Consider the following 26,340-nt stretch of genomic DNA (forward strand, 5'->3'; position numbering starts at 1 on the left):
TGTCACACTCCCTTGAATATCACATTGCGTATGTGTCCCAGCCTGTTTGCTATTACTATAACAGACTACCACAGATTGGGTAATTTATAAAGGGCTGGGTGTGGTGGCTCACGCCTGTAATCTCAGCACTTAGGCAGCCAAGGTGGGAGTGTTGCTTGAGCCCAGGAGTTCAAGACCTGCCTGGGCAATGTGGCCAGACCCCATGTCTACACAGATTTTTTAAATTAGCCAGATGTGGTGGCACATGCGTAGTCCCAGCTACTCAGGAGGCTAAGGCAGGGGGATCGATTGAGCCCGGAGTGTTGAGATTGCAATGAGTCAGGATCGCATCATTGCACTCCATCCTGGGCAACAATGCCAGACCTCATCTGTAAAATAATCAATCAATTAATTAATCTTTCTTTATAAAAGAAAAGAAAAGAAATTTATTTCTCCAGTTCTGGAGACTGGGAAGTCCAAGGGCATGGTGCCAGCCTCTGGCACAGGTCGTCCCATGGCCAAAGGGCTGAAGGCAAAAGTGACACAGAGAGAGGAAATTGGGCCAAAATCATTCTTTTTGTCAATAGCCCACACCGATAATAACTAACCCACTTCCCTGATAATGGCATTAATTCATCCTAACTTCATCTCTAAAGGTGCTACCTCTGAATACTTACTTTTTAAATTTTTATTTTATTTTATTTTTTTGAGACAGAGTTTCTCTCTCGTTGCCCAGGCTGGAGTGCAATGGCGCAATCTCGGCTCACAGCAACCTCTGCCTCCTGGGTTGAAGCCATTCTCTTGCCTCAGCCTCCCGAGTAGCTGGGATTACAGGCGTGTGCCACCACACCCGGCTAATTTTGTATTTTTAGTAGAGACAGGGTTTCTCCATGTTGGTCAGGCTGGTCTCAAACTCCGGACCTCAGGTGATCCGCCCACCTCAGCCTCCCAAAGTGCTGGGATTACAGGCATGAGCCACCGCGCCAGGCCGTATTTTTTATTTTTATTTTTTGAGCTGGAGTCTCGCTCTGTCGCCAAGGCTGGAGTGCAGTGGCACGATCTCGGCTCATTGCAACCTTCACTTACCTGGTTCAAGTGATTACAGGTGCCCGCCATCATGCCCAGATAAATTTTATATTTTTACGAGAGGCAGGATTTCGCCCTGTTTGCCAGGCAGGTCTCGAACTCCTGGCCTTAACTGGTCTGCCCCCTCCTTGACCTCCCAAAGTGTTGGGATTACAGGCATGAGCCACCGCACCCAGCTGTTCTTCTGTTTCTTTGCTTCTCTAATAAACTTGCTTTCACTTTAAATAAATGAATAAAATGGATTACGTTTCCAACACATGCATTTTGTGGGGACACATTCAAACCATAACATTATGTTAAGCCATTCTGATATATTAACCACCACCTCATGACATCAGTACTATTCTCAGCTGTATATTCTAACTGGGGGAACGGAGGCACAGGATGGTTAAGTCACTAGCCCAAGGTCACACAGCAGACCTGAGGCTTGAGGTCTCCTAAGACCCTTAATGACCACGTCCTCCCACCTCCACTGGGGGAATTGAATGCCTTTGAGACTCATTTCTTTGAAACCCTGAAATGTGTGTTGCAGGTGTAGCCAAGGGATAAAGGGTTTGGGCCCAGAGTGGACTTGCCACTCCCAGGGGCACACGGAGAACCTAGCAGGAAGGAGCCCTTGGAGGTGGGTTTTCAGGAGTCCCGGTACCTGACTGTCTGTTATTAGGCAGGTTGATCAATGCCCCCTCCTGGCTGTGCTGTCCAGCCTTTGAGGGCTCCCTCCAGCCACCACCTGGGGGCCTCCCAGCAAACACCTCCATTTTGTACAGGGGTGTCCCTGGCTATTGGTATGAAATGCCTCAGCCAGCCATAGAAGATAAATGTCCCCCATGATGACCTTTTCCACGCGCTGACGGATTGATTTTAGAAATCCATCCCCGACCAACGCGCCCGGTCCCAGCCCCTACCGCGGGCGCTGATGGCTGCAAATTTATATCCAGGCCAGAAATTGAATTCCTGTAAGTTGAAGGAACTATCTGAAAAGCTCACCCAGACTCATTTTTACGTCTGAAAAACTTCAGGCAAGAGATTAAATCGAGGCCAGTGTCTCCCAGCAGTAGGGACCTCGGTGGCGGGGAGATGACCTCGCTGAGGACAGTTTCTTTTTTTTTTTTTTTTTTTTTTGAGACGGAGTCTCGCTCTGTCGCCCAGGCTGGAGTGCAGTGGCCGGATCTCAGCTCACTACAAGCTCCGCCTCCCGGGTTTACGCCATTCTCCTGCCTCAGCCTCCCGAGTAGCTGGGACTACAGGCGCCCGCCACCTCGCCCGGCTAGTTTTTTGTATTTTTTAGTAGAGACGGGGTTTCACCGTGTTAGCCAGGATGGTCTCGATCTCCTGACCTTGTGATCCGCCCGTCTCGGCCTCCCAAAGTGCTGGGATTACAGGCTTGAGCCACCGCGCCCGGCCTGAGGACAGTTTCTTTAGATTCTCTGCCTTCACCTTGGCCTCCCGGGGCTGAGAAATAAAAAACAGTGAGACCTGCAGGCCTGCGTGGCTAAAGGGATTCCCACTTCTGACCAGCTAATGTTAGAAAAGGGACATGCTCTGAGTACCCAAGGCAGGCTTTTGGTCCCCGTGGTAGCTATTGAGATATTGAGAGGGACAGGAAATAAAACTGCTAATTCGGGCCAGGTGCAGTGGCTCATACCTGTAATCCTAGCACCTTGGGGAGGCCGAGGTGGGAGGATTGCTTGAGTTTAGGAGTTCGAGACCAACATAGGCAACATGGCGATACCCTGTCTCTGTGGGAAAAACAAACAAACAACAACAACAAAAACAACCAGATATGGTGGTGAGTGCCTGTGGTCCCAGCTACCCGGGAGGCTGAGGTGGGAGGATCACCTGAGGCAGGGAAGTGGAAACTGCAGTGAGTCGTGATCGTGCCACTGTCTCAAAAAAAAAAAAAAAAAAAAAAGCTGCTAATTCATCTTCCTCCCCGGCCAGGCCCTTGCACCAGCTCCTAAGGCCACCTCAGTCCCTGCAAATTGGCGAGGTTCTAATTAAGCTTCCTTGGGCTGTGGCAGAGAGGACATCAGAGTCTGTGGATCATTCCAGAACCCTTGCTCCTCCCTGCTCCCTGCCAGAGGCATGAAGGCTGGGAAGGAAAAGCAGATAAATCAAGTGACAGCTCCATGAAGGAAGAAACCCCATCTTGCTAGAAAGATCTCTCTCGTCTGCCTTGAAAAAATGAGACTGATGCAAATGCAGCTGCTTCTCTTTGGTACAAAAGCCCTTAAATATTAAAGAAATGAATCCTTGATGTCTACAAAGAAAGGATCAAAAACGAATCTTTCTGAAAGGAGAAAAGCTTTTATTTCGCCGTGAACTCTTCTAGATCTAGCCTCTGGCTGGGATGCCTGCGGAACAGGGAGGACAGGAAGATAAAGCTCTCAGTGATGGCCATTCAATATTTGTTCATTTAGGAAGTGTCTGAAACAGCTACTGCATTGGGTTACAGGCTGGGGATACGGCCAACAAAGTGAGGCCCTAGTTCCTGCCCTCAAGCCAGTAGGGGACGGGTGCAGTGGCTCATGCCTGTAATCCCTATTCTTTGGGAGGCTGAGGCAGGAGGATCACTTGAGCTCAGCAGTTCAAGACCAGTCTGGGCAACACAGCAAGACCCTGTCTCTAAAAAGCAAAATAAAAGGCTGGGTGCGGTGGCTCACACCTGTAATCCCAGCACTTTGGGAGGCCAAGGTGGGTCATCACTTGAAGTCAGCAGTTCGAGACCAGCCCAGCCAACATGGTGAAACCTCATCTCTACTAAAAATAGAAAAATTAGCCAGGCATGGTGGTGCACACCTGTAGTCCCAGCTACTTGGGAGGCTGAGGCAGGAGAATCGCTCGAACCCAGGAGGTAGAGGTTGCAGTGAGCTGAGATGGCGCCACTGCACCCCAGGGTGGGTGACAGAGCGAGACTCTGTCTCAAAAATAAATAAATAAATAAAAGCCAGTGGTGGCTGGGCATGATGGCTCATGGCTGTAATGCCACCACTTTGGGAGGCTTAGGTGGGAGGGTCACTTAAGGTCAGGAGTTTGAGTCCAGCCTGCGCAATATATGAGACCCCAGCTCTCTTTTTTTTAAAAAAAAAAAAAAAAAAAAAAAGGCCAGTGGAGCATTCTCCAAAACTCCCTGGCCAGTAATCCTCAAAACTGTCAAGGTCAGAAAAAACAAGACAGAGAAACTGTCATAGACCAGAGGAGTCTAAGTACATGTGATGACTCAATGCAACGTGGGATCCTGCATTAGATTCTGGACCAGAAAAAGGACTCAAGTGGGAAAACTGGGGAATTTGAATAAAGTCTAGAGTTAATAGTAATGAATGCACCGATGTTGATTTCTTAGTTGTCACAAGTGTACCCTGGTTATGTAAGATGTGTAATAACAGGAAAGGCAGGATGAGGGGTAGACAGGAGCTCTCTGTATTATCTTTGTAACTTTCCTGTAAATCTAAAATAAATCCAAAAGTGAAAGTTGATTAGGCAGGCATGGTGACTCACACCTGTAATTTCAGCGATTTGGGAGACAGAGATGGGAGAATCGCTTGAGGCCAGGAGTTCGAGACTAGCTTGGGAAACATAGCGAGATCCTGTCTCTACAAAAAAAAAAAAATTAGCCAGGCACGATAGTGTACATTGGTAGTCCCAGCTACTTGGGAGGCTGAGGTGGGAGGATTGCTTGAGTCTGGAAGGTTGAGGCTGCAGTGAGCCATGATCACACCAATGTCAGGGGACAGAGTAAGACCCTGTCTCAAAACAAAAATAAAAATAAAAAAAAGTATCAGGGTGTGGTGGCACACACCTGTGGTCCCAGCCACTCAGGAGGCTGAAGCAAGAGAATTGCTCGAGCCTAGGAGGCTGAAGATGCAGTGAGCTATGATCATGCCTCTGCACTCCAGCTTGGGCAACTGCTTGAGACCCTGTCTTTTAAGAAACCAAAAATGTCAGCCAGGTGTGATGGCTCACGTCTGTAAACACAATACTCTGGGAGGCTGAGGCAGGTGGAGCCCTTGAACCCAAGAGTTCAAGACCAGCCTGGGCAACATGGTGAAACCCCGTCTCTACAAAAAATACAAAAATTAGCCTGGCGTGGTGCTGTGCACCTGTAGTCCTAGCAACTCAGGGAGCTGAAATGAGAGGATGGCTTGAGTCTGGGAGGTGGAGGTTGCAGTGAGCAGGGATTGCACCGTGATTGCACCACTGCACTCCAGCCTGCACGACAGAGTGAGACCCTGAAGGAAATGACTCTTATCCTCCCAGCATAGTGGCTGAGAGTCTGATAGGCTGGCATCCAAATCCCAGCTCTGTGAGTTTGGACAACTTGACCTTTCTCTGTATCTCAGTTTTCCCATCTGTAGAATGGAGCTGGTGTTAGTACCTACCATGATATAGGGCTCTAAGTATTGAATGTTGGTAATATTTTGTAAAGCAACTTAGAAGAGTGAGCTCTATAAGTGTTAAGTAAAATATGAAATTCAGAATGGGAGTAGAGCTTGGGGATGGATGGACAGGTGAATGAATAGATGGATGGATGGATAAATGGATGGTTGGATGAATGAATATGAGTGAATGGATGGTTGGATGGATGAATGAATGAATGCTAAATAGATAAATGGATGAACAGAAGAATGAATGGATGGATAGATGGATAGATGGTTGGTTGTATGAATGAATGGATAGATGGATGAATGGGTGGAAAGGTGAACGGATGGATGGATGAATGAATGTGTGGACTCACAATCACTTTCTTTTTTTTTTTTTTTTTTTTTTTGAGGCCGAGTCTCACTCTGTCGCCCAGGCTGGAGTGCAGTGGCTCCATCTCGGCTCACTGCAAGCTCCGCCTCCTGGGTTCCCGCCATTCTCCTGCCTCAGCCTCCCGAGTAGCTGGGACTACAGGCGCCGCCACCACGCCCGGCTAATTTTTTTTGTATTTTTAGTAGAGACGGGGTTTCACCGTGTTAGCCAGGATGGTCTCGATCTCCTGACCTCGTGATCCGCCCGTCTCGGCCTCCCAAAGTGCTGGGATTACAGGCTTGAGCCACCGCGCCCGGCCTCACAATCACTTTCTATCCTGACCCCTCCCCGAGCCACAAGGCTCTTCCAGGCAGAACCCCAGTTTCTCAGGCTGAGGGAGGCCCCTGGCAGTTCCCAAGCTTCCAGCATGGCATGGGCGAGCTGATATCTTTTTTTTTTTTGAGGCAGGGTCTCACTCTGTCACCCAGGTTGGAGTGTAGTGTCGTGATCTCGGCTCACTGCAACCTCTGCTTCCCAGGCTCAGGCGATCCTCCCACCTCAACCTTCCGAGTAGCTGGGACCACAGGCTCATGCTACCACGCCTGGCTAAATTGTTTTGTATTTTTGGTAGAGATAGGGTCTCACCATGTTGCCCAGGCTGGTCTCAAACTCCTAAGCTCAAGCCATCCACCTGCCTTGGCCTCCCAAGGTGCTGGGAATGATGGCATGAGCCACAGTGCCTGGCTGCTATCTTCTTTAAGGACTGTCAAGCTTATCACTCAGGGGAGATTTGCCCAACACCTCACGGTTTGACAAGAGCAGGCTGCTATTATCTCAAGCTTTCCAAAGGGACATGGCCCCCTGTCACAGCTCAGACGTAGCAGACAGGCACATTCTCCATCATTCATCACGGTCCTCCTGCCATCCCCACAGTCAGAGAGAAGCCACAGCCTCTGCTTAGCCTACTGGGCACCTGTCTGCAGCCTAATCTCAGGTTATCCTTCCCCAGAATGAACAACAGAAGCCAGCTCCGTGGCAGAAAGGAGAAATTGACGGTAGACCTGTGAAAGTGTTTGCTCTCTGTCCCACTAGTCCATCAACATCCTCATTCAACAAACATACCTCGTGCCAGGTTCTGAGGATCACGGATGAATTGTTTGCAAAGCAAACAAAACTCCCCACCTCCCTGTGTTTCCTGTCCCAGGGTAGAGGCAGGCCTGGAGCCAGCGTTCCCAGCAGTGAGGCCCTCCTAATGGCAACTGTGATCAGGGCTTTGAGGAGAAGGACAGGAGAGGTGCCACAAGCCAATGTAGACTGTGGAACCAGATGGCCTGTGTTCGAATTTCAGCTACACCACTTACAGGCAGTGATACTTTGGCAAAGAGCCTTTTTTTTTTTTTTGAGATGGACTCTTGCTCTGTCGCCCAGGCTGGAGTGCAGTGGCAGGATCTTGGCTCACTGCAACCTCCGCCTCCAGGGTTCAAGTGATCCTCCTGCCTTAGCCTCCTGAGTAGCTGGGATTATAGTACAGCGCCACCACACCTGGCTAATTTTTTTGTATTTTTAGTAGAGACAGAGTTTCACCATGTTGGTCAGGCTGGACTCGAACTCCTGACTTTGTGATCCACCTGCCTTGGCCTCCCGAAGTGCTGGAGTTACAGGTGTGAGCCAGAGCACGTGGCTTTTTTTTTTTTTTTTTTTTTTTTTTAGACAGGATCTCGCTCTGTTGCCCAGGCTGGAGTGCAGTGGCACCATCTCAGCTCACTGCAACCTCTGCCTCCCAGATTGGAGTGATTCTCTTGCCTTAGCCTCCCGAGTGGCGGGGATCACAGGCGCTCTCCACCATGCCCAGCTAATTTTTTGTATTTTTAGTAGAGATGGGGTTTCACCATGTTGGCCAGGCTGAACTCCTGACCTAGAGTGATCTGCCTGACATGGCTTCCCAAAGTGCTGGGATTACAGGCATGAGCCTCCGCACCCGGCAAAGAGCCCTGACCGCTCTTCCCTAGTTTCTCCACCTGTTAAAAGGAGATAATGACAGTACCTTCCTCCTAGCCTTGCTCTATGAGGAGTAAGGACGCAGTGGCTCACACCTGTAATCCCAGCACTTTGGGAGGCCAAGGCGGGTGGATCACCTGAGGTCGGGAGTTCAGGACCAGCCTGACCAACCTGGAGAAACCTTGTCTCTACTAAAATACAAAGTTAGTTGGGTGTGGTGGTGCATGCCTGTAATCCCAGGCTACTCGGGAGGCTGAGGCAGGAGAATCACTTGAACCTGGGAGGCAGAGGTTGCAGTGAGCTGAGATTGTACCATTGCACTCCAGCCTGGGCAACAAGAGCAAAACTTTGTCTCAAAAATAAATAAATAAATAAATAATTAGCCGGGTATGGGGATGCATGTCTGTGGTTCCAGATACTCAGGAGGCTGAGGCGGGAGGACAACTTAAGCCCAGGAGGTTAAGGCTGCAGTGAGCCGAGATCGCGCCACTGCACTCTAGCCTGGGTGACAGAGTTGAGACCTTGTCTCTGAAAGAAAGAAAAGAAAAGAAAGAAACAGAAGCGTTAGGGAAAATGCAGAGGATGACTTGAGAGGAGGGTAACGTGTGGCAGGGACAGCCAAGACTGCTTTTGGAAGAGACCTAGATGCTTGAGCCCCGGGCATGGGGAAGAGTTAGCCTGGCCCTGAGAAGGGGAGAGTGCGGGGATTGGCAGAGGGCCCGGCCCATGCAAAGGCCTGGAGATGAGAATAAGCATCTTGTTACCTGGGAACGGAAAGACAATTAGAGAGGATGGGCCAGAGAGAACACAGCAGTGTGCACCTACATCCTGGTTCATTGCCTGTAAGGATGCAGGACTGTGGCTCCCCTGCTGCCAGGTTATAGCAAGGAGATGTTCTGGAACAGGAAGCCAGCTGGGCAGCGTGGGGACTAGGATAGAGCAAGTGTCCCCTCTCATCCCTCACTCTCCTCTCTCCCTTGTTGGACTTTCTTTTTTTTTTTTTTTTGAGACAGAGTCTCGCTCTGTTGCCCAGGCTGGAGTGCAGTGGCGCAATCTCGGCTCACTGCAAGCTCCGCCTCCCGGGTTCACGCCATTCTCCTGCTTCAGCCTCCCAAGTAGCTGGGACCACAGGCGCCCACCACTACGCCCGGCTAGTTTTTTGTGTGTTTTAGTAGAGACGGGGTTTCACCATGTTAGCCAGGATGGTCTCAATCTCCTGACCTCGTGATCCGCCCGCCTCAGCCTCCCAAAGTGCTGGGATTACAGGCTTGAGCCACCGCGCCCGGCCTGGACTTTCTTTACCTCATGATCCCACAGCCTCAACCCCAACTCCATGAGACTTTTGCCAGATCCTTTTTATTGTGTCAAGACTCGCACCGTTTGACCTCAGGAAGTTACCAAATTGGCCTTTTGAGTGTTATGAAGATAATAATAATAGCAGGGCCGGGTGTGATGACTCAGGCCAGTAATCCCAGTACTTTGGGAGGCTGAGATGGGAAGATCTCTTGAGGCCAGGAATCCAAGGCTGCAGTGAGCCATGATCATGCTGCTGCACCAGCCTGGGCAACATAGTGAGACCCCACCTATGCAAAAAAAATTTTTTTTTAATTAACCAGGTGCAGTGATACACGCCTGTAATCCTAGCACTTTGGGAGGCTGAGGCTGGAGGATTGCTTGAGGCCAGGAGTTCAAGAGCAGTCTGGGCAACACAGTAAGATCCTGTCTCTACAAAAATATTTTTAAAAATTAACCAGGTACAGTGGTACATGTCTGTAATCCCAGCATTTTGGAAAGCTGAGGCTGGAGGAACTGTCTGAGGCCACGAGTTCAAAACCAGCTTGGGCAATATAGCAAGACTCCCATCTCTACAAAAAATAAAAAATTAGCTGGGCATAGTGGCACATGCCTGTAGTCCCAGCTGCTGAGGAAGCTGATGGCCAGAGAATCGCTTGAGGTCAGGAGTTCAAGGCTGAAGTGAGCCATGATTGTGCCACTGCACTCCAGCATGGACGATAGAGTGACACCCTATCTCTTGAAAAATAAAAATAACAGTATTGGCAGACACTTGTGTAGCTCTTACTACATGCTGATGACTGTTCGAATTGTTCTTATATATATTATGAACTCATTTGATCCTCCTAGCAACCCTGAGAAGTAGGTAGTCATCATGTCCATTGTACGAATGAAAAAACTAAGAAAGACACAGAGAGGTTAAGCCACTTGCTGAGGTCACACAGCAAGCGAATGGCGAAGCCAGAACTTAAACCCAGACATCCTGACTCCAGGACCCTGCTCTTACCAGTTGGCCCTACTCTACCATCCCAGGAGGAATAAGAAACATCTAGAGGAAGCTAGTCACTTCTATCGTAAGGATATTGCCCGGAGAGATGCTGGTGACATCACGTGGAATCCTTTTTGGGAGGACTGTGGGAGAAATCCCTGCCAAAAATAATTGAGCTTTCTCCTGAGCATCTGGTGTACTTTTGTTTCAGGACACTGAGAACCGCATAAATGACCAGCTTTCCCTTTTTGAGTTGGCTGCTAAGGAGCTTGGAGCCAAACTTATGGCCCGGCCATATGCTGATTGTTCAGGTTTTTAAGGGATGAGTTTTTCTTAGCCTCGTTTCTGGCTCTGTCTTATGTCCCTGCTTTTGTTTTTCTTCTTTTTCTCCCTTGCCAAAAAAAAAAAAAATTAAGGGACTTTTTAGAATTTTTTTTTTTTTCTTTTGAGACAGGGTCTCACTTTGTCACTCAGGCTGGAATGTAGTGGCGCCTTCATAGCTCACTGCAGCCTTGAACTCCCGGACTCAAGTGATCCTCCTACTTCAGCTTCCCGAGTAGCTGGGACTGGAGGCCATGTGCCACCATGCTCAGCTAATTTTTAAATTTTTTGTAGAGATGGGGTTTTACTATGTTGCCCAGGCTGGTCTCAAACTCCTGGGCTCAAGTGATTCTCCTGCCTTGGCTTCCCAAAGTGTTGAGATTACAGGCATGAGCCACTGCACCCGGCCTAAAAATCTTTATAAGAACGATATAGGCCGGGCGCGGTGGCTCAAGCCTGTAATCCCAGCACTTTTGGAGGCTGAGACGGGTGGATCACGAGGTCAGGAGATCGAGACCATCCTGGCTAACACGGTGAAACCCCGTCTCTACTAAAAAATATAAAAACCTAGCCGGGCGAGGTGGCGGGCGCCTGTAGTCCCAGCTACTCGGGAGGCTGAGGCAGGAGAATGGCATAAACCCGGGAGGCAGAGCTTGCAGTGAGCTGAGATCCAGCCACTGCACTCCAGCCTGGGCGACAGAGCGAGACTCTGTCTCAAAAAAAAAAAGAATGATATATGTTCATTGTAGAAAATTTGGAAAATAAGATAAATTTAAAGATGGTGATTAAAATCTCCATTAATCCCTAATTTTTAATGACTGCATAGTATCTCATTCTGTAGATGCATCTTAAATTTGTAAATTGGTTGGACACAGTGCCTCACGCATGTAACCCCAATACTTTGGGAGGCTGAGGCAGGAGAATTGCTTGAGCCCAGGAATTTGAGACCTGGCTGGGCAACATAGCTAGACCCTGTCTCTACAAAAAAATTTTAAAAAATTAACCTGGGCCAGGCGTGGTGGCTCACACCTGTAATCCCAACACTTTGGGAGGGCAAGGCGGGCAGATCACCTGAGGTCAGGAGTTCAAGACCAGCCTGGCCAACATGGTGAAACCCCATCTCTACAAAAATACAAAAAGTAGCTGGGCATATTAGCAGATGCCTGTAATCCCAGCTACTCAGGGACAGGAGATCACTTTGGGCCTGGGTGGAGGTTACGTGAGCAAGATCATGCCATTGCACTCCAGCCTGGGCAAGAGCAAAGACTCCATCTCAAAAAACAGCCTGGGTGTAGTGGCTCACACCTGTAGTCCCAGCTACTCAGGAGACAGAGGTGGGAAGATCACTTGAGCCGTGGGACATTGAAGCCATGGTGAGCTATGATCACGCTGCTGTACTCCAGCCTGGGTGACAGAGCAAGACGCTGTCTCCAAAAAAAAAATTTTTTCTAGCATGTGTAATAGCTTTTGATCAAAATAATTTCTAGTTGTCCAATTTTAAACAATGCTTAATGAACCTCCCTTATAGCAATCAGATGCTTGTCCACAAAGTTTCCATGGGCTGAATTCTTAGCTTTGGATTGGCTGAATAAAATGCAAATTGTAGAAACCTTAATGGCTTGGCTGTGGACTGGCAGTCTGTCCTCCAAAAATATCTAATCCCCGCTCTCATATTTAATTGGCACTATCTTATGGTATTTTACATATCCTTGTAAACCACTTAGAGTCCTCTCTGGAACAAGGCAGGGCACAAATAAATATGTAAGCCCCAAGCTGCCTTGGCTTCCTGATTAAATTATCCAGCCTCAAACACAATAATAGCCTCATTTTATTAAGAGGTAGGCGCTTGCTGTCTTCCCGTTGGCTACTTCCTGATAGCCAATACTCCTCCTATCCCCAGGACCCTGTAGCAATGCCTCCGTCCCCAGGGAAGCACCAGGAATTGTTTTTTTTTGTTGTTGTTGTTGTTGCTTTTTGAGACGGAGTCTCACTCTGTTGCCCAGACTGGAGTGCAGTGGCACGATCTCGGCTCACTGCAACCTCCACCTCCTGGGTTCAAGCGATTCTCCTGCCTCAGCCTCCTGAGGAGCTGGGATTACAGGCGCCCACCACCATGCCTGGCTAATTTTTTGTATTTTTAGTAGAGATGGGGTTTCACCATGTTGACCAGATTGGTCTCGAACTCCTGACCTTGGGTGATCCGCCCACCTTCTCCTCCCAAAGTATTGGGATTACAGGCGTAAGCCACTGCGACCAGCCACCAGGAATTTTTTTTTTCTTTTTTTTCTTTTTTTTTTTTTTTGAGATGGAGTCTCACTCTGTCACCCAGGCTGGAGTGCAGTGGAGCAATCTCAGCTCACTGCAAGCTCCGCCTCCCGGGTTCACGCCATTCTCCTGCCTCAGTCTCCTGAGTAGCTGGGACTATAGGCGCCCGCCACCCACGCCCGGCTAATTTTTTTTGTACTTTTTAGTAGAGACGGGGTTTCACCGTGTTAGCCAGGATGGTCTCAATCTCCTGACCTTGTGATCTGCCAGCCTCAGCCTCCAAAAGTGCTGGGATTACAGGCGTGAGCCACTGCGCCTGGCCGCCAGGAATTGTTTTTGAACCAAGATATAGGTAGTGGAGTAGTAAGAGACGATGATCCCTGGCCTGACAGCAAGAAAAACTTTTCCTGCCTGTGTCCTACTCAGTTAATCCTGGACCTGTTTTAGAGGCTGATGTTTAATTGGGGCAGCCTCAGCAACAGTGTTTGAAAGATTTCAGCCAGAAAAGACATTTGAGGAACAGCTACTTGAGTGCATAGCTTCACTGTCTTAAAGCCCATTAACAGGAATATTAAACCCTGAACCAAGGGCTCAGCAAAGAGAGAGTGGTTGGCAGGGCTATCGCGGTAGCTCATGCCTATAATCCCAGCACTTTGGGAGGCCAAGGTGGGTGGATCGCTTTAGCCCAGGAGTTCAAGATCAGCCCTAGGAAATGTAGTGAGATCCCCATCTGTACCAAAAAAAAATAGCCAGTCCTGGTGGTGCACGCCTGTAGTCCCAGCTGCTGGGGAGGCTGAGGCGAGAGGATTGCTTGAGTCAGGGAAGTTGAGGCTGCAGTAAGCCTAGATCATGCCACTGCACTCCAGCCTGGGCAACAGAGCAAGACCCTGTCTCAAAAAAAGAAAAAAAAAAAAGTTCATTGGCTTCTTTAGTACATCTGCCACATCCAAGGTGAGACAGGCTGCTAGACCACAGATTTCTATGCTGGAGAACGCCTGTGTTCTTGCACCTGCTGTTATAAGCATTTCCCCTAGAGTAGGATACTCTCTGTTCCTCCCTAGTGTTCTGACTGCCAAGAGCTCTTGACTTTGTTTCCAAGCTAGACCCAGTATGGGAGAGCTAGCACATGGAACCTTCCAGAACATTCCAGTGGTTCCTAGGGACATGCATTGACTGCATATCTGAACTTAAACCCAATGGGCAAAACAGAGGACCTCTGCGTGCTGAGATCTGGCAGCCAAAACCCAGGCATTTAATTACACTGCTGCAGAGAACACTCCGGTGAGATGCGTCCAACGCAGACAATTATTTTAGGAAAACCATGGAGGCCTTCTCTCTGCACCACTTAAATCTTGCTTCTCTTTTACAATTCAATATTTCCTCTGTCGAGAGAAAATGGCTTGTTTGCTTCAAAGGACACACTAGGAAATGTAGGAAGATGTTAATTACGTTGAACCGGCGGCTTTGTCTCTGCACAAAAGATATTCCTTGGGGGGTTCTATCCAAATTGCTTGGGGACCAGAGCCAGGGGAGGAGGGGCAGGGATGCTTGGGCTCCTGTTTGATGTTTTTCTTTGTTTTTTTGTTTTTTTTTTTTGTTTTAAAGAATTGGATTGGATTTATCAAGAAGGGAGGGCCCGAGGAGGTGGCTCATGCCTGTAATCCCAGCACTTTGGGAGGCTGAGGCAGGTGGATCATTTGAGGTCAGGAGTTCGAGACCAGCCTGGCCAACATGGTGAAACCCTGTTTCTACTAAAAATACAAAAATTAGCCAGGTTTGGTGGTGCATGCCTGTAATCCCAGCTACTTGGGAGGCTGAGGCAGGAGAATTGCTTGAACCTGGGAGGTGGAGGCTGCAGTGAGCAGAGATCCCACCATTGTACTCCAGCCTGGGTGACAGAGCGAGACTCCCTCTCAAAATAAAACAAAAAAGCAAAAATAACCAGAGAGGTAACAGTGGCTCATGCCTTGTAATCCCTTGTGCTTTGGGAGGCTGAGGCAGGAGGATCGCTTGAGCCCAGGAGTTTGAGACCATACTGGACAATATAGCAAGACTCTCATCTCTACAAAAAAAGTTAAAAAGTAGTAGGTGTGATGGTGAGACTAAAGGCCTTTAGTCTCGGCTACTCGGGAGGCTGAAGAGGGAGGAATCACTTAAGCCCAGGAGGGTGAGGCTGCCATAAGCCATGATAGTGCCACTGCACACCAGCCTAGGTGACCAAGTGAGACTCCATCTCCAAAAAAAAAAAAAAAAAAAAAAAAAAAGAGAAGAAGAAGGGAGGTGGGGGAGAGTAGTTCTGGATCCTCGCAGAACCAAAGGCACAAGCTCTCATGGGGTATTCCTCTTGTACTGGGCCATCCTTGCTGTCTTAGGTCAGGCTTCTTCAGAGAGGATGTAAGTGCAAGTATCCACCTAAGAGAAGCCAGGAAGAACCAGTAGGGGAGCAGTGAAATGAGAGAGGAAGTGAAGGAAACCCATGCAGGGAGAGTTAATGAGTACCCCAGGCGCATCAGCTCACACCTGTAATCTCAGCACTTTGGGAGGCCGAGGCAGGTGGATCGCTTGAGCCCAGGAGTTCAAGACCAGCCTGGGCAGCAAAGTGAGACTCTGTCTCTACAAAAGGGAAAAAAAAAAAAAAAGAAAATGCTGGGTGTGTTGGCACCTGCCTGTAGGCCCAGCTACTCAGGAGGCAGAGGTGAGAGGGGATGGCTTAAACCCAGGAGTTTGAGGCTGCAGTAAGCTAGGATTGCACCATTGCATTCCAGTGGTGGGTGACAGCAAGACCCAGTGCTGGGCGACAGCAAGACTCAGTCCTGGCTCTTATTTTTTTATCTTAAAAAAATAAATAAATGTGCCAGGCGCAATGGCTCTCGCCTGCAATCCCAGCACTTTGGGAGGCCAAGGTGGGCAGATAGCTTGAGGCTAGGAGTTCGAGACCAGCCTGGCCAACATGGTGAAACCCTGTCTCTACTAAAAATACAAAACTTAGCCAAGCATGGAGGCAGGTACCTGTAATCCCAGCTACTCGGGAGGCTGAGGCATGAAAATCGCTTGAACCCAGGAGGTGGAGGTTGCAGTGAGCCAAGATCGCACCACTGCCCTCCAGCCTGGGCAACACAGCGAGAGTCTGTCTCAAAAATAAAAAATAATAAAATAAGTGAATAAATAAAAGAGAAGTAAGGAGTAGGTTGCTGCTGTGGACAACTGAGGTGCAAATTTAATGGATTCCTCTGGGAGATTTCATGGAACATACACCTTCGAGTTCTTTCCCACTGGAGAGGCAAGAGGAGTGGTATTAATCACTAATGCCTGTGGGTCATCTTTGAGGATTGCTGGGTGTATTTTCTGCTGGCCCCATGCAAGGGCAGGGTGGAGTCTGACCACCAGAGAAAGCTCTTGGCTGTGGCCAATCCTGGGCACACCTGCAGTGAATGTTAGCTCCATCCAGCTCCTACCTGAATACAAGGAAGGCGGAGAAAGTGAGTTACTGTGCTTCTCTGCCGGGACTGAGGATGTGCAACTTACAAAGGGGTTATCCCCATTTAGGAAGGGTGTACAAAGGCTCAAAGAATGACTAAAATAGTTTCAGCTGGCATTTATGAATGGTTTGTTTTCCTTATAGATTAGTGGGGGAGTCAAGCTCATCTGTACAATTTGTACAATTATATCATTTGCTCATATTCCAATAAGGCTTAAAAAAAAAGACTTGATTGAGTGGGAGAGAAAAAGGTGGGCTAATAGTTGGAGTCCCTGGGATTGCTCATAATTCACAGCTTGGTTTCTCTGTGCTGCAGCTCACGGCACCGATTCTGCTGGGAGATCTAGTAACGGCTGTGCAAATGATCAATGATTGTGGTGCTTTGTTTCTCTGTAAAACACTGGGGGTTTTTTAAATCAGAATTTCTTCCATGCCTGTCAGAATGCATCCTGGAATAGGACCAGAATCTTCCATTTACCGCCTCTATGGCCACCACCCATCATCGCCTGCCTGGATCCGTGCAGTCACCCCTGCCCTGGCCTCCCTCCCTCATCCTCTAGAGCAGGCAGAGGTCGCTGTGAACACCCGAGTAAGGTCACGTCCCGCCTCTGCACGGAACCCTCCATGGCTCCCACCTTCCTCAGAGCAGAACCCGAAGCCGTCACTGCTTCCCACAAGGCCTTGCCCCATCACCTCCCTTCCCTCATCTGCCTCCACTTACCCCTTACTCAATCTGCTCCAGCCACGTGGGCCTCCTCCTTGTTTCACAGACACACCAGGCGTGGTCCCGTCTCAGAGCCTTTCCACTTGCTGTTCTCTCTGCCTGGAACCCCTTCCCCAGACATCCAAATGGCTCCTCCCTCACTTCCTTCAGGTCTTAAGCAAAGACTTCAGGTTTTGAACATGTGCAAGCCCAAGCCAGTTACCCCACAACCCTCACGTTCCCCCACATCCTTTTTTTTTTTTTTTTTTTTTTTGAGATAGAGTTTTGCTCTTTTGCCCAGGCTGGAGTAAAGTGGTGTGATCTCGGCTCATTGCAACCTCGGCTTGCCGTCCCCACCCGCCCGGGTTCAAGCAATTCTCCTGCCTCAGCCTCCCAAGCAGCTGGGATTATAGGCGCCCACCACCATGCCCAGCTAATTTTTGTATTTTTAGTAGAGACAGGGTTTTACCAGGTTGGTTAAGCTGGTCTCGAACTCCTGACCTCAGGTGATCCACCCACCTCAGCTTTCCAAAGTGCTAGAATTACAGGTGTGAGCCACTGCGCCCGGCCTCTGTATTTTTTTTAAGAGATGGGGTTTCATTCTGTCACCGAGGCTGGAGTGCAGTGGCACAGCCATAGCTCATTGCAGCCTCGACTTCCTGCACCCAAGCGATCCTCCCGCCTCAGCCATGTGAGTAGCTGGGACCACAGGTGTGTGCCATCATGCCTGGTTAATTTTTGTATTTTTTGTAGAAACAGGGTTTTGCCATGTTGCCCAGGCTGAAGTGCAGTGGCACAACCATAGCTCACTGCAGCCTCGATCTCCTGGGCTCAAGCAGTCCTTCTGCTTTAGCCTTCTGAGTAGCTGGGACCACAGGTGCATGCCACTACATCCAGCTAATGTTTTTTTTTTTTTTAATTTTTAGTATAGATGAGGTCTTGTTATATTGCTCAGGGTGGTCTTAAACTTCTGGCCTTAAGTGATCCGCCCACTTCAGCCTCCCGAAATTCTGGGATTACAGGCGTGAGCCAACATTCCCGGGCCCCTCCAGATATTGATCAGGATTTGTAATGACAGAAATGCCCCCTGCCTTCTCCTTTTCTCCTGTCTCACTCGTCCCTCAAGTTCATCTCAAGAGCCCATTCTCTTGGACACCTCCTCAGAGACCCTCAGCCTGAGGGAAGACCCCCTGTTACTCCCTGCACTATCTCTTCAAAGCACTCACTGCAGCATGTGGTTCCAGAAGCATCAATGGCATTAAGTGATAGATGTCCGTTTCTCCTAGTAGCTCCATGGACAACCACCAGATGTTTTCTTCATTCCTTCTCTTCCTTGATCCTATCCCAGACCCTATGCCTGGGACAGAAGAGGCTCTCATGGATATCTTCTTTTTTTTTTTGAGATGGAGTCTTGCTCTGTCGCCTAGGCTGGAGTGCAGTGGTCTATCTCGGCTCACTGCAACCTCCACCTCCCAAGTTCAAGTGATTCTCCTGCCTCAGCCTCCCATGTAGCTGGGATTACAGGCGCCTGCCACCACGCCTGGCTAATTTTTGTATTTTTAGTAGAGACAGGGTTTCACCATGTTGGCCAGGCTGGTCTCGAACTCCTGACCTCAGGTGATCCACCTGCCTCATGGGTATCTTCTAGTCAGTTTGGAAGTTTATGACTGTCTTGTGCCTAGAGTTCCCTGGTACTTATTAGCATTTCTAAGACTCTGATAAGTCCCACAGTAACAAAACTTGTTTCTCCCAGTAAGACACACATTTATTTGACCACAGAGCATCCTTTTCCCAGCACACCTGGTAAGATTACCAGTGTTGCAAGGAGCATGGCTTGGGAAACAAAGCCATAATTGATCACTGGATTATCTGAGCATTTTGTCTGCCATTACCTTGCCTGAGTGGCTCCAGGTAGGGTGGGGCACAGCAGGGTTGCACTTAACATTTAGTGGCCCTGATGGCTGGGCACAGTGGCTCACGCCTGTAATGCCAGCACTGAGGCGGGCGGATCACCTGAGGTCAGATCCTTTTTTTTTTTCCTTTTGAGATAGGGTCTCACTCTGTTACCCAGGCTGGAGTGGAGGCCAGGTGTTGGAGATAAGCCTGGCCAACATGATGAAACCCCATCTCTGCTAAAAATACAAAAATTAGCTGAGCATGGAGGCGTGCACCTGTAATCCCAGCTACTCAGGAGGCTGAGGCAGGAGAATCCCTTGAACCCGGGAGGCAGAGGTTGCAGTGAGCCCAGATTGCGCCACTGCACTCCAGCCTGGGCGACAGGGCAAGACTGTGTCTCAAAAACAAACAACAGGCCGGGCGCAGTGGCTCAAGCCTGTAATCCCAGCACTTTGGGAGGCCGAGACGGGCGGATCATGAGGTCAGGAGATTGACACCATCCTGGCTAACCCGGTGAAACCCCGTCTCCACTAAAAAATACAAAAAAAACTAGCCGGGCGAGGTGGTGGGTGCCTGTAGTCCCAGCTACTGGGGAGGCTGAGGCAGGAGAATGGCGTAAACCCAGGAGGCGGAGCTTGCAGTGAGCTGAGATCCGGCCACTGCACTCCAGCCTGGGCGACAGAGCGAGACTCCGTCTCAAAAAACAACAACAACAACAACAACAACAAGAAAAAAACACCAAAAACTGAAAAACAAACAAAAAACAAACCATGAAGTGGTCCTGAGATAGCTCCAGAGCCGATATGTCACTGTGGCCTGGGGAAGCAGAGAGGAGGCCTAGGTTTGGGGGTTGAGTGGATCTTTTTTTTTTTTTTTTTTTTTTTTTTGAGATGGAGTCTCGCTCTGTCACCCAGGCTGGAGTGCAGTGGCACGATCTCTGCTCACTGAAAGCTCTGCCTCCCGGGTTCACGCCATTCTCCTGCCTCAGCCTCCTGAGTAGCTGGGCCTACAGATGCCGACCACCACGCCCAGCTAATTTTTTTGTGTTAGCCAGGATGGTCTCGATCTCCTGACCTCGTGATCTGCCCACCTCGGCCTCCCAAAGTACTGGGATTACAGGCATGAGCCACTGCGCCCGGCAGATCTCTGTTCTAATGGCAGTTACGGAGACAGTGTTGTGTGTGTGCATGAATCTGTGTGAGAGAATGAATTCTGGTCTTGGAGAACAGTTGAGTCCTCCAATTCCTTGCCGTGTTCCTCAACCCCTCTGCACCTCAGTCTTGCCATCTGTGAAATGAGGCTCCTTAAGGAGGGCCTGAGATCACACACAACAGGCACTGGCATATGCCTGGAACCCAGCAAAGGGCATCTGTGGTTTCCTCGGGCCCCCTTCCTGTCCCAGCGAGGACGAGGCAAGATCCTCACTGGGATCCCAGTCTCTGACGCCCATCTCTTTGCAGACTCTTTTCCAGAGCCCAGAAGAGGGCTGGCAGCTGTACACCTCAGCCCAGGCCCCTGATGGGAAATGCATCTGCACGGCTGTGATCCCAGCGCAGAGTACCTGCTCTCGAGATGGCAGGAGTCGGGAGCTGCGGCAACTGATGGAGAAGGTGAGAACCTTCCAGGTGCCCTGGGGGCGGCTGGGAAAATCTCCCAGTTCTCACCCCGCCCTCCAGCCCCATCCAGGTCAGCCAGTGGCCATATCCAGCTATGCAAATTATTCAGAGCTGGCTGATAATCCAGCTTCTCTCCAGGCAGGTCCTTTTTTTTTCTTCCCCCTTTTGACGCAGGGTCTCACTCTGTTACCCAGGCTGGAATGCAGGGACATGATCAGCTCACTGCGGCCTCAAACTCCTGGGTTCAAGCAATCCCCACTCCTCAGCCTCCGAGTAGCGGGGATTACAGGCATGCACCACCATGCCCTGCTAATTTTTTTTTTTTTTTTTTTTTTTGAGACGGAGTCTCGCGCTGTCACCCAGGCTGGAGTGCAGTGGCGCGATCTCGGCTCACTGCAAGCTCCGCCTCCTGGGTTCACGCCATTCTCCTGCCTCAGCCTCCTGAGTAGCTGGGACTACAGGCGCCCACCACCGCGCCCGGCTAATTTTTTGTATTTTTTTTAGTAGAGACGGGGTTTCACTGTGGTCTCGATCTCCTGACCTTGTGATCCGCCCGCCTCGGCCTCCCAAAGTGCTGGGATTACAGGCGTGAGCCACCGCGCCCGGCCGCCCTGCTAATTTTTACATCTTTTGTAGAGATGGGGTCTCCCTATGTTGCACAGGCTGGTCTCAATCTCCTGGGCTCAAGTGATCCTCCTGCCTCGACCTCCCAAAGTGTTTGGATTACAGGGGTGAGCCACCATGCCCAGATGGCTACTTTATCCACTATCTGTTCAGTGCTTTTTTTTTTCTTTTCTTTTTTTTTTTTTTTTTTGAGACAGAGTCTCACTCTGTCACCCAGGCTGGAGTGCAGGTGCAGTGGCATGATCTCAGCTCACCACAACCTCCACCTCCCAGGTTCAAGCGATTCTCTTGCCTCAGCCTCCCAAGTAGCTGGGATTACAGGTGTGTGCCACCACGCCCAGCTAATTTTTGTATTTTTAGCAGAGATGGGGTTTCACCATACTGGTCATGCTGGTCTCGAACTCCTGACTTCAGGTGATTTACCTGTCTTGGCCTCCCAAAGTGCTGGGATTACAGGCGTGAGCCACTGCGCCCGGCCTGTTCAATGCTATTTTGGGAGAGAAGCCAAGCACTTATTGGGGTTGGGGTAGGGGAAGGAAGGAAGGAAGACTGGAGGGGCAGCATCTCAGTGTCCTATGTGTGAGCTCTGGACACATAGCTCACACATGTGTCTGATGGGTCCACCAGACACATCCCACTCAGCTTTGCAGTTCACCAGACTCACCTGCTAAGAAGGCGTTCTGTGTCCGTTGGGGAGGGTCTCACCCTCCACCCCAAGAGGCTCCTATAAAAGTTTCCTTCTATCTCTGATCATGGTCAATAGAAAATAGTCCCCTGGGCCGGGCATGGTAGCTCACGCCTGTAATCCCAGCACTTTGGGAGGCCGAGGCACGTAGACCACTTGAGGTCAGGAGTTTGAGATCAGCCTCTACTAAAAATACAAAAATTAGCCGGGCATGGTGGCGTGTGCCTGTAGTCCCAGCTACTCGGGAGGCTGAGGCAGGAGAATTGCTTGAACCTGGGAGATGGAGGTTGCCGTGAGCTGAGATGGCGCCACTGCACTCCAGCCTGGGTGACAGAGCGAGTCTCCATCTCAAATAAATAAATATAAATAAATAAATAAATAAATAAATAAATAAATAAATAAAACTTATAAATTGCTGATGTCTGGAATTTCCCACTTAATATTTTCGGACTGCGGTTGGCCTCAGGCAGCTGAAATGTGAAACTGTGGAGAAGGGAAGAGTACTGTAAAAACGTTTTGTGGCGTTCAGGGTGGGTATTAGGCTGCTGGGTTTCTGAGAGTTTCCAAGTGTCATGTGAATAATTGTACAGGAAAGTCTGTATTTCAACAAGCATCCAGTGGTGACTCTGAGTTTACCTTAGCCAGGTGGAGTCCACTTTAGTCAGGTGAAGCTGGTAGGAATCTACCTTAGCCAGGTGAGGGTCTACCTTAGCCAGGTGAGGGTCTACCTTAGTCAGGTGAGGGTCTGCCTTAGCCAGGTAAGGGTCTGCCTTAGACAGGTGAGGGTCTACCTTAGCCAGGTGTTCATCTTAGCCAAGTGAGAGTCTACCTTAATACGGTGGGAGTCTACCTTAACCAGGTGTTCACCTTAGCCAGGTGGAGTCTACCTTAGCCAGGTGAGAGTCTACTTAAGCCAGAGATGGAGTTCACCTTAACAAGGTGGCTACCTTAGCCAGATGTTCACTTTAGTCAGGTGGGAGTCTACCTTAGCCAGGGGGAGTTCAACTTACCCAGGCGGAGTTCACCGTAGCCAGGTAACTCCTGGCTACAGTGAGGTGGGAGCTGGGGACTCTCAGGTTGGGTCAGGAGAGGCCAGGGCAAGGGAAGTTTATTTAACTCATTCAGCCAAAAAGTATTTACTGCGCCTCTACTCCAGGCCAGTGCTGGGCACTGGAGGTTAAGCTATGGACAAGCTAGACGCAGCCTCTGTCTCTGAGGGTCCCACCTGAAGGAGGCAGATGGATGAGAATGTTCTACATAGTCACACTGGGAAAGAAATGACCAGGCAAGAGGAGAGTGAGTGAGCGGCTACCTGGGACAGAGTGGTCAGGGAAGGATGCTTTGAGTGGGGGATGCTGGAGCTGAACCCTGAAGGATGAGAAGGAGCCAGCCATGGGAATGTGGGGGGAACAGCACTCCAGGTAGAGAGACCAGCAAGTGCAAAGACCCTGCGGAGGGAAGGAGCTTAGAGTCTGTGAGAACAAAGAGAGAGGAAGTGGGTGGGGTGGGGGGCGGGGCAGGACCAGCCAGCGCAGGATCTGTGGAGGAGGAAGGTGATTTAATCTGTTTTGAAAGTTCCTTCTGTCTGCTGTGTGGCGAATTGACTACAGGGGATGAAGGTGGAACTGGGAGACTAGGGAGGAGGTGAGAGGTGGTGGTGGGTGGACCAGATGGGAGCCAGTGGGTAGGAGGGAGAGAGGGATGGATGGATGGATGGATTGGGCACACGACTGGGAGGCTGCTGGTAAGCTCAGGGGAGGAGAAGGTGGCCTTGTCGATCTGGTGTTTGCGCAGCCTCTGGCCCTGCCAGCTCTTGTCTGTGGCATCTCTGGGTTGGGATTTGGGGAAGGAGGTCTGGTCCCTTCAGTTGTCCCCATTCCTAGGTCCAGAATGTCTCCCAGTCCATGGAGGTCCTTGAGCTGCGGACGTATCGCGACCTCCAGTATGTACGCGGCATGGAGACCCTCATGCGGAGCCTGGATGCGCGGCTCCGGGCGGCTGATGGGTCCCTCTCGGCCAAGAGCTTCCAGGTGGGTCCTCCTGGGTCCAGACCAGAGCTCAAACGAATGATTGGGATTTGGTATCCATTAGTTCCTACAGTGGAGTCATGTCTGGGAAGAATCTAGGGTCCAGTCTGAGCCAAATGCCAAGGGTCAGGTGTGCATCAAAGACAAAGAGTGAAGTTATGAGTCAGAGGTTGAGGTCATGTCTGGGTCAAAGACCAGAGGTCAGGCTTGGCCACGGTTCCATCTTGATGCACAGGAGCTGAAGGACAGGATGACAGAACTGTTGCCCCTGAGCTCGGTCCTGGAGCAGTACAAGGCAGACACACGGACCATTGTACGCCTGCGGGAGGAGGTGAGGAATCTCTCCGGCAGTCTGGCGACCATCCAGGAGGAGATGGGTGCCTACGGGTACGAGGACCTGCAGCAGCGGGTGATGGCCCTGGAGGCCCGGCTCCATGCCTGCGCCCAGAAGCTGGGTATGCCTTGGCCCTTGACCCTGACCCCTGATCTCTGACTGCCACACCCAACTCCAATATCACCTGTTTGTGCCTAGAAGCTGGGCACAGTTTTGACCTCTAACTTCTAAACCTCAACCCTTGACCTTCCTACCTAAGGCTACACCTGAGTCTAGAAGCTGGAAATGGCCCTGATCCTTGGCTTCTAACCCCTCACTCACAACTGAACAACATATTGGGACCAGATTTTTGAGTCTTCCCTCATCCCTGGTCCCAACTTTCCCAACTTGATCATAGCACTTCATCTTTGCCCTGCCTCTCTTGGGCTGTTCCCTTCCCCATCCTTATTCCCCCTGTTCCTACCTCCCAGGCTGTGGGAAGCTGACCGGGGTCAGTAACCCCATCACCGTTCGGGCCATGGGGTCCCGCTTCGGCTCCTGGATGACTGACACGATGGCCCCCAGTGCGGATAGCCGGGTGAGTGACTGCGCCCACCCCTGGGGTCAGGGCCTGGGAGGGACAGAGCCTCTGACTGCCCATACGTGCCCCGGGAGTTCACACTGGTGACTGTCTTGTAGCCCAAAGTGTCCTGGATCCCCCAGGGTCATTGGACCTCCCTGTCCAGTAACCCCCAAGTGACCAAGGGCTTTGCAGCCCTGTGAATCCCAGTCTGTTGACCTCCAGTGTCTGTATAGTGGCTAGTGGTTACTGAGTTCTACCGACCAGTTCTCAGGGACTACTGACGTCCAAGTAACTACCCAATGACCAATGCCTTCCCAAGGACAAGAGACCTCCTCCACCAAGCACTGCTCAGTGACCTTTGGACTTCTAGTAGCTTCCATGGTCATGACTGTCTATCACTTAGACACACAAGAACCATCCATGAGGCCAGGCATGGTGGCTCACGCCTGTAATCCCAGCACTTTGGGAGGCCGAGGTGGGTGGATCACCTGAGGCTGGGAGTTCGAGACCAGCCTGACCAACATGGAGAAACCCCGTCTCTACTAGAAATACAAAATTAGCCGCGCATGGTGGTACATGCCTATAATCCCAGCTACTCAGGAGGCTGAGGAAGGAGAATCGCTTGAACCCGGGAGGTGGAGGTTGCAGTGAGCCAAGATTGCATCATTGCACTCCAGCCTGGGCAACAAGAATGAAACTCTGTCTCAAAAACAAAACAAAACAAAAACAACAAATGCTAGTTAACATGATGACAGCGATAATGTCAATGACACACCTAGTCACCTCGTGGTGACAGGGGTTAGTTAACCATGGCAATGAATTCAGGTGATGTCTTATCATTCAGTAGCTGTCCAGTGACCACTAACCACCCAGTATCCAATGACCAGGGAATTCCTGGACCCAGTGAGTCCCCAGGGGCTGCAGTTCCCCGGGTCCTTTGGGATGAAGCATTGTCCACTTCAGGTCTGTTTTAAGATCAATAGCAGCTGGGTGCGGTGGCTCACGCCTGTAATCCCAGCACTTTAGGAGGCCAAGGCAGGCAGATCACTTGAGTTCAGCAGTTTGAGACTAGCCTGGGCAACATTGTGAGACCTTGTCTCTACTAAAGATACAATAAATTAGCCGGGCATGGTGACTTGTGCTTGTAGTCCCAGCTATCCGGGGAGCTGAGGTGGGAGGATCGCTTGAGCCTGGGAGGTCAAGGCCGCAGTGAGCTGTGATTGTGCCCCTGCACTCCAGCCTGGGAAGAATGGTGAGACCTTGTTTCAAAAGAAAAAAAAAGGCCAGGCATGGTGGCTCATACCTGTAATCCCAGCACTTTGGGAGGCCGAGACAGTGGATCACAAGGACAGGAGTTTGAGAGCAGCCTGACCAACATTGCGAAACCCCATCTCTACTAAAAATGCAAAAATTAGCCAGGCATGGTGATACGCACCTGTAATCCCAGCTACTCGGGAGGCTGAGGCAGGAGAATCGCTTGAACCCGGGAGGTTGCAGTGAGCTGAGATCACGCCACTGCACTCCAGCCTGGGCGAGAGAGAGAGACTCCATCTCAAAAAAAAAAGACCAATAGCACTCACTGGGATCGTGGTCCCACTGGGGCCATGCAGTTCCCCAAGAAACTGCAGCCCCTGGGGACTCACTGGGCCCAGGAATTCCCTGGTCATTGGATATTGGGTGGTTAGTGGTCACTGGACAGCCACTGAGTCATAAGACATCACTTGAATTCACTGCCCATGGTTAATGCTGTCACC

The 26,340-nt window shown here is 50.3% G+C and overlaps 1 protein-coding gene across 4 annotated transcripts in view; it reads left to right on the forward strand.

Annotated features, from left to right (window-relative positions):
* OLFM2 (olfactomedin 2) overlaps positions 1-26,340 on the forward strand; it is an 84,736-nt gene that overhangs the window by 57,067 nt on the left and 1,329 nt on the right. For 2 of the 4 annotated variants that reach the window (XM_003914851.3, XM_009193450.3), the window contains exons 2-5: positions 20,199-20,348; positions 23,547-23,693; positions 23,926-24,145; positions 24,495-24,601. In XM_003914851.3, coding sequence (XP_003914900.1) covers positions 20,199-20,348; positions 23,547-23,693; positions 23,926-24,145; positions 24,495-24,601 — 624 coding nt within the window. Of the gene's footprint in view, positions 1-20,198; positions 20,349-23,205; positions 23,308-23,546; positions 23,694-23,925; positions 24,146-24,494; positions 24,602-26,340 lie in introns of those variants that run through there. The other 2 variants (XM_009193451.4, XM_021930684.2) reach the window with 2 other exon arrangements.

Source organism: Papio anubis, chromosome 20 (genome assembly GCF_008728515.1).
Source record: "Papio anubis isolate 15944 chromosome 20, Panubis1.0, whole genome shotgun sequence".
Classification (NCBI taxonomy): Eukaryota; Metazoa; Chordata; class Mammalia; order Primates; family Cercopithecidae; genus Papio; species Papio anubis.